At 44.4% G+C, this 14,053-nt stretch overlaps 1 protein-coding gene across 8 annotated transcripts in view; it reads right to left on the bottom strand.

Annotated features, from left to right (window-relative positions):
* grin1b (glutamate receptor, ionotropic, N-methyl D-aspartate 1b) overlaps positions 1-14,053 on the bottom strand; it is a 72,444-nt gene that overhangs the window by 3,572 nt on the left and 54,819 nt on the right. For 3 of the 8 annotated variants that reach the window (XR_003024720.2, XR_003024721.2, XR_003024723.2), the window contains 3 exons: positions 13,215-13,322; positions 12,887-13,041; positions 2,410-7,489 (listed from right to left, as the gene is read on the bottom strand). The exons of 1 other annotated variant lie outside the window; for it this stretch is intronic. Coding sequence is in view for 3 of the 7 variants with exons in the window: in XM_023153637.3 (XP_023009405.2) it covers positions 7,424-7,489; positions 13,215-13,322 (174 nt within the window). In the remaining 4 variants the exon portion in view is untranslated. Of the gene's footprint in view, positions 1-2,409; positions 7,490-12,886; positions 13,042-13,214; positions 13,323-14,053 lie in introns of those variants that run through there. 4 more of the 8 variants (XM_014410160.3, XM_076891263.1, XR_003024722.2 and 1 more) reach the window with 3 other exon arrangements.

Genomic DNA, 14,053 nt, shown 5'->3' with positions numbered 1-14,053 from the left:
GCTCTTCGTGGATTACTGCTCAGCTTTTAACACCATCCTTCCACACAAACTGGTGGCCAAGCTACAAGACCTGGGGCTTCCATACAGCACCTGCATGTGGATCAATAGCTTCCTCTCGGGCCGTAGACAGAGAGTCAGAGTTGGCCATCACACATCCTCAGCCCTGAGTCTCAGCACTGGCTCACCCCAGGGCTGTGTGCTCAGTCCACTGCTCTACTCTCTCTACACACACGACTGCACTCCTCGCCACCACAGCAACATCTTTGTGAAATTTGCAGATGACACCACAGTGGTGGGGCTCATTTCCAAGGGAGACGAGTCTACGTACAGAGACGAGGTGGAGCAGCTGACGTCATGGTGTAAGGCCAATAACCTCCTCCTCAACACTTCAAAAACCAAAGAACTCATAATAGACTTCAGAAGGAAAAAGGCAGAGATCCAACCACTATTCATAAATGGGGACTGTGTAGAAAGGGTGGCAAGCTTCCGCTTCCTGGGAGTCAATATAGAGGAGAACCTTTCCTGGAGTGTGAACACCTCCGAGCTGCTGAAAAAGGCCCAACAGAGACTGTACTTCCTTCTCAGGAGGAATAACATCACACAGAGACTGCTGGTGTCCTTCTACAGAGCCACCATTGAGAGTGTTCTAACTTACTGCATATGCATCTGGTACACTAGCTGCACAGGGGCTCAGAGGAAAGCACTCCAAGGGATCATTAACACCGCCCAAAAGATCACTGGCTGCCCTCTCCCCACACTGGAAGTTCTACACAATGCCCACTGTTTTAAAAAGGCCCAAAACATCATAAAAGACACCTCACATCCTGGCCACTCCCTGTTCGAACTGCTGCCCTCAGGCAGACGGTACAGGGCAATCAGAGCAAGGACTAATAGACTCAAACACAGCTGTTATCCAACTGCAATAACACATCTGAATACTACAAAAAAATGTCCATCACGCCACTCTTGTGTTAATCTATGCACGGTCTGAAGCATGTGTGTGGGAATGTATGTGAATGTTTTACTGTTATATCTTATTAGTATTTTAAGTATTCTATCTATTTTATTTATTGAATTTTATTGTTTTATTTATATTTTGATATTGCTAGGGATGATGCAATGATCGGGGACCATTCTTAATTTCGTTGTTCTCGTGACAATGACAATAAAGTTTCTGATGATTCTGATGATTCTATAAAAGCGAAGGTGGATTTGGGAAGCCTGTCTCAGCCATGTCCTGTCCGTATACGCGAGCAGCCCATTGCAGAAGGTGCAAGATTGATAAGGAGAGTCCTCAGGATTCAGCGTATATTGCGGGATAGACAGGATCCTTTAGCTCAGCGCGACAGTGTGCTCATTGAGAGATATCGATTTTCCCGTGAGGGTATTATTCACTTAACCAACTTGTTGATGAGGGGGTGCAGGACCACCACCTGTCTTTTTTTCCTCTGCCCTTTTCTTGGTTGCTGTTATAAACAAACAAACAGATTATTTCAGGCTCTCTTTCCTAGAGACGAAAAGCAATATAAGTGATAAATATTACCATTCTGTAGAATATTCTTATATTTCACTTTTACTTGTTCCCATGTTCTAGTGGGTCCTGTTGTGGCTCTAATGTGAAAGAGGATATAATGTAATATAATATAATATAATATAATATAATATGATAAATCTACCCTACCGCCTACTGGTGTTGGCCAGAGGGGTCGATGGCGCGATATGGCAGCCTGGCTTCTGTCAGTCTGTCCCAGGGCAGCTGTGGCTACACCTGTAGCTGCCTCCACCAGTGTGTGAATGTGAGAGTGAATGAATAGTGGCATTGTAAAGCGCTTTGGGTGCCTTGAAAAGCACTATATAAATCCAATCCATTATTATTGTTATTATTAAATTACTTACGAGTTTAATTTGTCAGCAACTTCCTGCCAGCCCTCTCTCCTTGCTTTTGCAGCCTTTGCAGTGTTCCCTTGCGTTTTAATTAAACTCTGAAACTCCTGAAATCCCTCAATCAAGAGTTCTTGCTCTGCTGCCGAAAAATACCGAGCGCGCACCTTCGACATTTTCGCCGACCAATCAGAGGGTTGCCGATCAATGTTTCTACTATCGATGCGTAGCCCCTGTTAAGCCACCCAGTGATCTCACATTACTTCATCCAGCTGTACTGATCGTCAACAGCAGGTGTGTTCGGGGAACCGGGATAGTGAGCTCAAAGTTAGTGCGATGATTTGATCTTGGATGTAGTAAGCGAGGTACGAAGAACGGGCCCCTGGTCTAACGAGGGATCAGACTAGGAAGCCGCTCACCCAACTGTCCGCTTACTTCTGGCCGTGTTTAAGAACTGGTCACAGTGGAGACACGTGGTTTTCACAGGACCGCCACAAATGATGTCACAAGCAGAAAAACTCGGACGCGTTTCAAATAAATATTAGTTTATTACTGAAAGTGTCGTCGGCAGAGACGACGGGCAGGTTAAGCTCAGTTACACAAACACGGATTCAAAAGTGTTCACGTGATGACACGGCGCCGCTAAAATCTGAAACAAATCACACACCAAGCTCTACAGCAACACCCCACTTCCTGTCTGACACAGGAAGTGGATTAGAGTAAAATGTCTGCAGTGGAATCGCTGAAACTCGACTTGAGTCGAGCGGCTACATGTGTCAAAAAACAACCAAACACTAACGGGCTGGAGGTCAAAGGTCAACGGTGCACAGACAGAGGGAAACTTCTTCTACAGTTTCAGTTTTTATGATACAGGAAGTAAAATGTGAACACAAAAATAAAACTTCTTCTAGCGAGCCACAGTCAATCAGCTTACAGGTGAGACCTTCATCATCATCATCATCATCTGTACAGTGTGTTTACATCAGAAACAAAGTAAACAGCAAAAATAAATACAGACTGTGACATCACAGCACGTCACGTGTCATGTGACACAGTTTAGGGTGAGCTGCACCAACACTCATCAACGTTTCTAAATTAAACTACCGATAAATACGTTTAAGAAGTCTTTTATTTTGAAAGTGCCAAACCACTTCAAAGTAAAAGACAGTTTCTTAAAAACAGCTGAGGAAAACTTTCAGATATTTTGTTCTTGACTTTCTTTTTTTTTTTAACATAAACGTCTTCCTTTGTTTCCCGTGTTACCTGTTTCCTGTTCAGAGGGAGTTCTTCCTCCCCACAGTCAGTTTCAACAAATCAACATGAAGTGCCTCCATATTTCTGTGATGCCTGGATATTTAAACGGCGTCACATTGAAACCACTTTTGTTTTGCTTCTGGAGTTTACTCTCGTGTTCCTCAGTTTAAACAAAATAGGAGCGTGAATGAGTCTGCGGATCAGCGTTAGACTCCCATCACCAGGCTGAATCTGCAGATGTGCTCCAGCTGTGAAGCGATTGGTGCAGCTCGCCTGGTGTGAAGCCGAGCGTCACCGAGAACGACGGCGTGAAGCCCAACTCGTCACAAACCTGATCAGACCTGCACAGGTCACGCCGGCACGAATACACGTCAGTGTGAGGAGAATCGGAAACGTGCAGCTCAACACTGAGAGAGGAACCTGACGCTCACATGACGACATCGACACTTTATCACATATCATTTTATTCAGCTTTCGTTTCTGGAACAAAGCAGTACTCTTATTGTGAAGTGCACAGGAAGGATCGTAAACTGTGCCAAAGTAAAAGTCATTATTAATAACGTGCCCTGCCTTATGAGGGCGTTTCTGAATGAAATGATTGAACTTTATTCCGTAAAAAGAACAAACACGTTTCTCACTGATGTGAGCGTTTGTGGATTTTCTAAATGTTTTAAAACATATTCAAAACTGTAAAAACCTTCATATAAAAACAACATCTGCCCGTACAGATGTGATGTGTTTGAGACACCGACATACAGACGTGTGTCTGATAAATATACATAAATACAAAGGTATTAATGTGTGTTAGTGCGTGAACGCGTCACACAGCACAGCCATGCATCTGTCACTGATCTGTGAACTGAGCTTGTAAATAAATTAAAACTATTATAACTTCGCTGTTAGTTTTTCATGGACTTTCTGGTTGACGTCTTGGTGCTGACAGACGGGTTGACCTCGCTCGGTCTGCAGGTCGTTTCTCAGAGGGCGTGTTCTCGGTGACGCGCTCGGCCGGCTGCTGTCCTTAACACCAAAAACGTGGAAACCTCCTAACTCCAGCTGGCTCTGTGTGGAGTTAGCAGCTTTCCACGGGACATCAGGGTGGAGCTAAAGGGCTGTGGAGGTAGGCGGAGACTGACATCATCAGTGGGGACACAGTGGAGGAGGGGCAGTGACTACATCTCCCAGCATGCACTGGGACTGTCAGGGGCGGTGGGAGGAGCTTTTGGGGCAGAAAGCATCCCTTTTACGTGCACGAGGACATCTCTGTATTATGGGGACGTTTTTCCTTTATGAAGACAGTCAGGCACTGTGGGGACACTCTGCATTACGAAGACATGGTGACATTAATGCCAATAATAGACTGAAATGTCCCCATGTCCACTCACAGCTGCACAGTGCAGAAGCGGGTTTAAGGTTCAAATAAAGTTTTACCAAATTTTCCTGAACACAGAGAAACAAACTTTCTGGATCGCTGAACCAAAATGGCGGAGCTTCCTGCTAACAGGTCATGCGTCGCTGTGAAAGGACATCACCCAAAAACCTCAGTGGGATGACCCCACACTCTGGTTCGGTGATCCGGGCGACATCTGTGACTCTGTGTAAAGGAACCACCTCCTGTCCCAGAGGCTCCTCCCACCGGCCAAACTGTAATCAGTAATCGGGGACACAGGTGATCCTGGAGATCGATCCCAATTTAGGCTCATGGACTCAGATCAAGAAGAACGGCGTCGCCAGTTATGACCAGTTCCACAACCAGTCATACTTTTGATAATTCAGTGCGATCAACAGAACAAATTGTACAACACCACAGACATCCACCCGAAGGAAACCAGTCCCAAACAGTTCTTTCAAAATAAAAGACCCTCTGGTGGGAGGAGGCAGACAGCTACAAGCAGAGGAAGGCAAGTGTGTGTTTGTACAGTGTGTGTGTGTTTGTACAGTGTGTGTGTTTGCTTTGTGTGGTGGGAGTTAGTGTGACAGATGGTGTGTGTGTTTGTAAAAATGTGTGTGTGCTGCTTAATGTTTGTAAATGCTTCTGTTGATATTTTTGTGGGGTCCTGTGATTTAGGCAAATTTTGTGGGGACATTTCTGCATTATGGGGACATTTCTGCATTATGGGGACATTTCTGCATTATAAGGACATTTCTGCATTATGGGGACATTTCTGCAGTGTGGGGACATTTCTGCATTATGAGGACATTTCTGTATTATGGGGACATTTCTGTATTATAAGGACATTTCTGCATTATGGGGACATTTCTGTATTATAAGGACATTTCTGCATTATGGGGACATTTCTGTATTATAGGGAAAATTCTGCATTATGGGGACATTTGTGTATTATAAGGACATTTCTGCATTATGGGGACATTTCTGTATTATAAGGACATTTCTGCATTATGGGGACATTTCTGTATTATAAGGACATTTCTGCATTATGGGGACATTTCTGTATTATAGGGAAAATTCTGCATTATGGGGACATTTGTGTATTATAAGGACATTTCTGCATTATGGGGACATTTCTGTATTATAAGGACATTTCTGCATTATGGGGACATTTCTGTATTATAAGGACATTTCTGCATTATGGGGACATTTCTGTATTATAGGGAAAATTCTGCATTATGGGGACATTTGTGTATTATAAGGACAATTCTGCATTATGGGGACATTTCTACAGTGTGGGAACATTTCTACAGTGGGGGCATTTCTACAGCGGGGACATTTCTGCATTATGGGGACATTTCTGTATTATAAGGACAATTCTACATTACATTACACCGCGAGTAGTGCGGTGCTCTGAACGGATAATTGGAGGTGAGCTTCCCTCCCTCCAAGACATCTACAGGAAGCGGTGCCTGAGGAAAGCGGGGAGGATCATCAAGGACTCCAGTCACCCCAGCCATAAACTGTTCAGACTACTTCCATCAGGAAGGAGGTTCTGCAGCATCCGGTCCCGAACCAGCAGACTGAGAGACAGCTTCTTCCACCAGGCCATCAGACTGCTGAACACGTCATAGACACCTCAGCTTCACTACTGGAACTTCAACATTATGCACTCCACACTGTATATAAATGCCACTTGTTTTGCACATGTCTCAACTCTGTATATTTTATATATTTTATTATTATTATTATTATTATTTTTTTTTTTACTATTTAATTTGTAAAATGTGTACACACACACACACACACACACACACACACACACACACACACGTAGGAAAATATTTAGTATACACATCCAGAAATGCATACACTATTATATATTGTACATATATTTATTAGTTTCAGGTTGGCCATTCTTGTATTTTGCTCGTTTGTGTTGTTGTGTTTGCACATCTCTGTTGCTTGTGGGGCTCGCACACAAGAATTTCACTCGCATGTGCTGTGCCAGTGTGCCTGCACATGTGATGTGACAATAAAAGTGATTTGATTTGATTTGATTTTATGGGGACATTTCTACAGTGTGGGAACATTTCTACAGCGGGGACATTTCTGTATTATAAGGACAATTCTGCATTATGGGGACATTTCTGTATTATAAGGACAATTCTGCATTATGGGGACATTTCTGTATTATAAGGACAATTCTACATTATGGGGACATTTCTACAGTGTGGGAACATTTCTACAGTGTGGGGACATTTCTACAGTATGGGGACAATTCTGCATTATGGGGACATTTCTGTATTATAAGGACAATTCTACATTATGGGGACATTTCTGCATTATGGGGACATTTCTGCATTGTGGGGACATTTCTGCATTATGGGGACATTTCTGCATTATGGGGACATTTCTACAGTGTGGGGACATTTCTGTATTATAAGGACAATTCTGCATTATGGGGACATTTCTACAGTGTGGGGACATTTCTGCATTATGGGGACATTTCTACAGTGTGGGGACATTTCTGCATTATGGGGACATTTCTACAGTGTGGGGATATTTCTACAGTGTGGGGACATTTCTGCATTATGGGGACATTTCTACAGCATGGGGACATTTCTACAGTGTGGGGACATTTCTGCATTGTGGGGACATGCTTTAAAGTGTTCAGTGTCAGCATTAAGGTTCCAGATCAGTTTTTCAGTCCCCACTCCATAAGGAATAAAGGTAAGCGTGTGTGTGTGTGTGTCACTATGGGATACCGTCCAAAAGCCCTGCTGTCATTACATCGTCCTTCCTGTCCATCTGTGTGTGTGTGTGTGTGTTTGTGTATCCAGAGGGTCAGTGTGTGTCTGTGTGGCTCAGCAGCAGCAGTGAAGCTCGCTCGCTCTCTCAGACCACGGTGCTGACGGAGGGATCTGATAGGTTGAGCTGGCCGGTGATGTCGGTCGGGTACGGCTACAGAGAGAGCAAACACACAGGTTATAAACAGCAGCATCACACACTGGCTGATCCTGAGCTGTACCCTCTCATGGGTCCTGCCTACATTCCTGTTTTCATCTGAAGGACTTATTAGCAGTGGAGGAAGCGTTCAGGTGTTTTACTCAGGCGTTACCTGCACACAAGCAGCTGTTAGCGTGAAGATGCTAACAGGTCTCCTTTGTTAAAAAGATGGATTTGCACATTTGCACCACAGCGAGCCTGTCAGACTTCACTGCAGACACACAGGATTGTTACGTTAAGAATTACCTCCTTTAAACAGATTAATATCCTGGCATCAGTGCAGGGCTGGACATTTGAATCCTACATCACTTTTCACTCGTCTACAAAGTTCACCGTGATATTTTGGGACGTGTTTAAAGGACCGTCCCTTAAAGGTTTCAGGCTGCTGGACATGAATTAAACATCGTCTTCCATCGTGTGAGCCGGGCTGAAGCTCTGCCACGGGCAGCATCAAACTTTCATGTGTGAACAGAAGCAGCAGCACAGGCCAGGCTGTCGGTTCGATTCCCAACAGTGTGCGTTGGTTTCTTTAGGAAACCTGATTGTTTGTCAGCCTGAGAGCGTTGTTGACACAGGCCTGCAAAACACACGTGAGTTTCTCTAAGACAGAGAAATGATCCAAGCCATGCAGTGCAGTGCTGTGTACAGCAGGCTGTCTGTCTTCTGTGTGAGCACAGTTGGACTCACGAACGAGTGCTGTTCTCAGTATGGACGAAACGATGATCACACTCCCACAGACGTTCACTGTGGACCTCACCACTCTGTCTCACTTCATAAGACAATTTTTCTAACATTAGTTTCTGATGCTAAATTAAGTTTTAATGCACATATTTTTCAATTATGTATAATATATAAATTTATACTGTGAAATCAGTTTTCCTGCAGGGATTTTAATCCTAACATTCATTTTTTATTCTAGCATAGATTGTTACTGACAACATTTGAGGGTCACTGATTTTATGCTAATGCTAGTTTATTTATTATGTTATTATTGATGTTTTTACATTTTCTTATATGATTTTAACCTAAATTTTTTCTGCTTAATGTAATCTTAACTGTTCTGACTCACAATAATAATTACCATCACATATAAAGAAAAATGGTGATATTTTTTAAATGTCACACTGTCACTAGAACATGTCGACGCCTGTTTAATCATCATAGAAAGTTGGTTCTGTTCATCTAAATGTTACAGTGGGGCAAAAAAGTATTTAGTCAGCCACCGATTGTGCAAGTTCCCCCACCTAAAATGATGACACAGGTCAGTAATTTGCACCAGAGGTACACTTCAACTGTGAGAGACAGAATGTGAAAAAAAAATCCATGAATCCACATGGTAGGATTTGTAAAGAATTTATTCGTAAATCAGGGTGGAAAATAAGTATTTGGTCAATAACAAAAATACAACTCAATACTTTGTAACATAACCTTTGTTGGCAATAACAGAGGTCAAACGTTTACTATAGGTCTTTACCAGGTTTGCACACACAGTAGCTGGTATTTTGGCCCATTCCTCCATGCAGATCTTCTCGAGAGCAGTGATGTTTTGGGGCTGTCGCCGAGCAACACGGACTTTCAACTCCCGCCACAGATTTTCTATGGGGTTGAGGTCTGGAGACTGGCTAGGCCACTCCAGGACTTTCAAATGCTTCTTACGGAGCCACTCCTTTGTTGCCCGGGCGGTGTGTTTTGGATCATTGTCATGTTGGAAGACCCAGCCTCGTTTCATCTTCAAAGTTCTCACTGATGGAAGGAGGTTTTGGCTCAAAATCTCACGATACATGGCCCCATTCATTCTGTCCTTAACACGGATCAGTCGTCCTGTCCCCTTGGCAGAAAAACAGCCCCATAGCATGATGTTTCCACCCCCATGCTTCACAGTAGGTATGGTGTTCTTGGGATGCAACTCGGTATTCTTCTTCCTCCAAACACGACGAGTTGAGTTTATACCAAAAAGTTCTACTTTGGTTTCATCTGACCACATGACATTCTCCCAATCCTCTGCTGTATCATCCATGTGCTCTCTGGCAAACTTCAGACGGGCCTGGACATGCACTGGCTTCAGCAGCGGAACACGTCTGGCACTGCGGGATTTGATTCCCTGCCGTTGTAGTGTGTTACTGATGGTGACCTTTGTTACTTTGGTCCCAGCTCTCTGCAGGTCATTCACCAGGTCCCCCCGTGTGGTTCTGGGATCTTTGCTCACCGTTCTCATGATCATTTTGACCCCACGGGATGAGATCTTGCGTGGAGCCCCAGATCGAGGGAGATTATCAGTGGTCTTGTATGTCTTCCATTTTCTGATGATTGCTCCCACAGTTGATTTTTTCACACCAAGCTGCTTGCCTATTGTAGATTCACTCTTCCCAGTCTGGTGCAGGTCTACAATACTTTTCCTGGTGTCCTTCCAAAGCTCTTTGGTCTTGGCCATGGCGGAGTTTGGAGTCTGACTGTTTGAGGCTGTGGACAGGTGTCTTTTATACAGATGATGAGTTCAAACAGGTGCCATTCATACAGGTAACGAGTGGGGGACAGAAAAGCTTCTTACAGAAGACGTTACAGGTCTGTGAGAGCCAGAGATTTTCCTTGTTTGAGGTGACCAAATACTTATTTTCCACCCTGATTTACCAATAAATTCTTTACAAATCCTACCATGTGGATTCATGGATTTTTTTTTCACATTCTGTCTCTCACAGTTGAAGTGTACCTCTGGTGCAAATTACTGACCTCTGTCATCATTTTAAGTGGGGGAACTTGCACAATCGGTGGCTGACTAAATACTTTTTTGCCCCACTGTATGTCTCCAGTTCAGCTGATTTTATGGGATTGTCAGCAGAAAGCGCAAAAACACAGCAGCTTATTCTTCATGCTAACATCAGTGTTTTTATGCTAGCAGTAGGTAGCACAGAAACACTGTTTGTGTGATTCTAACAATTTTATTTTATTTATATCCACCAAATATGTAGATTGTTTGTGTAGGCCTGACACTGTGTCTTCTGTCACACTGCACACCATGCTAAGATTAGTTTTCCACTAACAGTTCTCTGGAAAGACTGGAGCTCTGTGGCTGGAGACCAGTTTAAAAATCACAATAGGTTTAACTGTTTGACACTAAAATATAAAGACATGATCAGTGGCACAAGACTTTTGCACAGTGCTGCATTATCAATAAGTTATAATATAAGCATACTAATGCTAGCATGCTAAGAGCCCAGCACGCTCTTCATTCATTTGTAGCCACAACTTTAAAAATGTGAACAAAATGCAGAATGTTACGTAGTTTTTAGCTATTGTGCTGTTTACAAAAAAAAAAAAACTAGAATTGATGAAGAAGATCAAAGCTGTTCTTAATGCACAGTTTTGATCATGCTAATGTTGTTGTTTTTTATGCTAACATGAATTGTTTTCATGCTAGCGTTTTTTATGGCAACATAAACATTTTCGTGTGAATGTCAGTGTTTTTTGACAAAATAAGCTTGTGGAGCTTTTTTCACCTTTTTATCTCCAAAGCACTGAGTAGGAAGTGGCTTCCAAAGTTTAACCAATCAGATGAAAGCTGGCTTTTAGAGACGAGAGACTTAAAGAGACAGTAAACTGGCTTGTTGTAGACAGGATTGTTTTTGAGTGTGAATCGTGAGCGGGTTAGCTCCATGTAAACATCAGAAACCACTGAGGGAGCCATCCAATGTAGACCACAATCAATGCTGTACTCTGAGTAAAAGTACTTAGTTACTTTCCACCACTGCTAATGTGACGACTGATGGAGTTTGCCCGCAGCGAGGCGGGGCAAAGCTGGGGGTCTGGTTTAGAGTGCGGGTGTGTTTTCAGCCTACAGTCGGTCGTGCTTGCAGAGGAGGACAGAGGCAGTGTGTGTGTGTAGTACAGCATGTAGTCTGGACACCATTCAAATCCACTGAGAGAGAAAAACACTCATATAGAAAATAAAGAGAGATGATCACAAGAGAAATGAGTCAGCTCTGCTCCAACACCCGCTTCAGCTGGCTGGGTGTGATCAGCAGCTGGTTCTTCTGCTGCTGATGAACATTAAAGCATTTCAATGAGCTCTCCTCACTGAAACAGTTTAACGTGCAGCAGCTCCTTAAATCCCTGAGATGACACGCTTTGGCACTATTTTGACTCCCTTTACATCAAACCACTGCTTATCTGGAGGGAGGAGGGATGCAAAATGTGCCAGAACGCTGCAGATTTTAAGACACATCACAAAGTTTGGCACATTTCAGATCGTCCGACTGAGGAGGAGAGTTTCACCAACGCTGCAGAAAAACAGACCTCAGAAATCCTGCAGCTTCGCTCAGATCTGAAGCTGCCACAGTAACAGCACTGAGGTCATTTATAGATCGTTAACAGCTGAGTCCTGTGGGAACAAGAGACGGTCAGGAAGACCCGAGCAGCCGACCAGACGCTGAAACAGACAGGAGTTAGAGGAGACGGACGAGTCTCTGCTGGGCAACCTGTGAGGGCGAGAGGCCGGGAGACAAAGTGTGTGGGGACATTTGGAAATGAAGGGACAGAGAGATGACAGGACAGGAAGGAGAGGAAACAACCAATCAGAGAGAGACAGGACAAAGGACAGGACAATGGACATGACAAAGGACATGACAAAGGACAGGACAAAGGTCATGACAAAGGACAGGACAAAGGACATGACAAAGGACAGGACAAAGGACATGACAAAGGACATGACAAAGACATGACGAAGGACAGGACAAAGGACAGGACAAATGACAGGATGAATGACAGGACAAAGGACATGACAAAGGACATGACAAAGACATGACGAAGGACAGGACAAAGGACAGGACAAAGGACATGACAAAGACATGACGAAGGACAGGACAAAGGACAGGACAAAGCACATGACAAAGGTCATGACAAAGGACAGGACAAAGGACATGACAAAGGACAGGACAAAGCACATGACAAAGGTCATGACAAAGGACAGGACAAAGGACATGACAAAGGACAGGACAAAGGACATGACAAAGACATGACGAAGGACAGGACAAAGGACAGGACAAAGGACAGGACGAATGACAGGATGAATGACAGGACAAAGGACAAGACAAAGACATGACGAAGGACAGGACAAAGGACAGGACAAAGGACATGACAAAGGACATGACAAAGGACAGGACAAAGGACAGGACAAAGGACAGGACAAAGGACAGGGCAAAGGACATGACAAAGGACATGACAAAGGACAGATCAAAAGACAGGACAAAAGACAGGACAAAGACGGGAGAAGAAAGACCACACAATCTGACCCTCTTCACTTCTCCTTTGCAAGAGGACGATGTGAACCGTGTGAAAACCCAACAAGCGGACCCTGACCTGCCTGGGCGGACCGAACCGGACGTTTCTTTCTGTCTTCAGTCTGTCGCCTTTTGTCTGTCTCAGTGGGACAGATGAGCTGATTGAGGTGGGAAAGCAATGATGGCTGACCAACAGACGGGCGGCCATGATGAGTCAGCAAGGAGATGATGGAGCTGGAGATGAGACGAGAGGGCGAGAGACACACGTGACGAACCGAAGACAAACAGGAGGCGATTACAGACGAGCGAGAGCAGAGAAAAGAAAGACAAACAGATAAAAGATGGAGTGAAGCAGAAGACACGTGGAGGACAGGAGGGAGGAGGGTTGGTGGTCTTCATCTCCTTACCGTGGCATCCCCGGAGGCCCTACGGCGTTTGAGGTCGGAGGTCGAGGTGATGGACCTAAAAGAGGTTTTCAGTTTGGGCTCGGGCTCTGCTCTACCACTTTTCCTATCCTAAAATAAATCATACGATAGGTGCACACACACGTTAACACGCAGCAGAGACACTCGACTAGCTGCATGAGGACACACCTGAGTGTGTGCTGTCAGGTAGAGAGTGTGTGTGTGTCTGTTTGTGTGTGTGTGTCAGACACACTGATCAGCCACAACATTAGAACCACTAACAGTTCACCTGAGTAATAATTTAGCAGGAAGTCGAGTCGATGGAAAGTTTGAAGCTAAAGTGGCGTGATGAGGAGAGCAGCTGCAGGCGGAGGCGGGACTATCGTTCCTTCAGTATTTATGTGTCTCGTTGCTGTTTCTTGATTAGCGGCGTGTCGTCTAATCGAAGGTCAGCTGGTGGATTTAACAGGAAGCAGGTGAAGGTTGTTAAAGTGAACCTTTGTGTCTGAACCTTCATCATCATCATGACTGTGGCTCAACACAAGCACAGAGCGAGAGCGCCTCCTGCTGTTCAGGGTGTTGGTCTCATTACTGCCCGTGAGGTTTTCAGGAGCACGGCCATTGGCCTTCTGTTGAGCTCTGTTTGTTTTACTTCTGTGATTTTCCTCTCTGAACCCTGAAAGATGATTTCTGCATAACCAGTGAAGGTGATCTAAAGGATGAACTGTGGTCGAGTCAGGGACAGGTCGTGGGTGCCTGAGGCCCACTGAGACCAGATCCCACAGAAGAGCTCCTGCAGAAAAAAGCATCGCAGCGCTCTGACTTCTTTCCAACATCGAACA

This window comes from Maylandia zebra, linkage group LG12 (assembly GCF_041146795.1).
Source record: "Maylandia zebra isolate NMK-2024a linkage group LG12, Mzebra_GT3a, whole genome shotgun sequence".
Classification (NCBI taxonomy): domain Eukaryota; kingdom Metazoa; phylum Chordata; class Actinopteri; order Cichliformes; family Cichlidae; genus Maylandia; species Maylandia zebra.
This window is presented reverse-complemented; position numbering and strand designations above follow the sequence as displayed.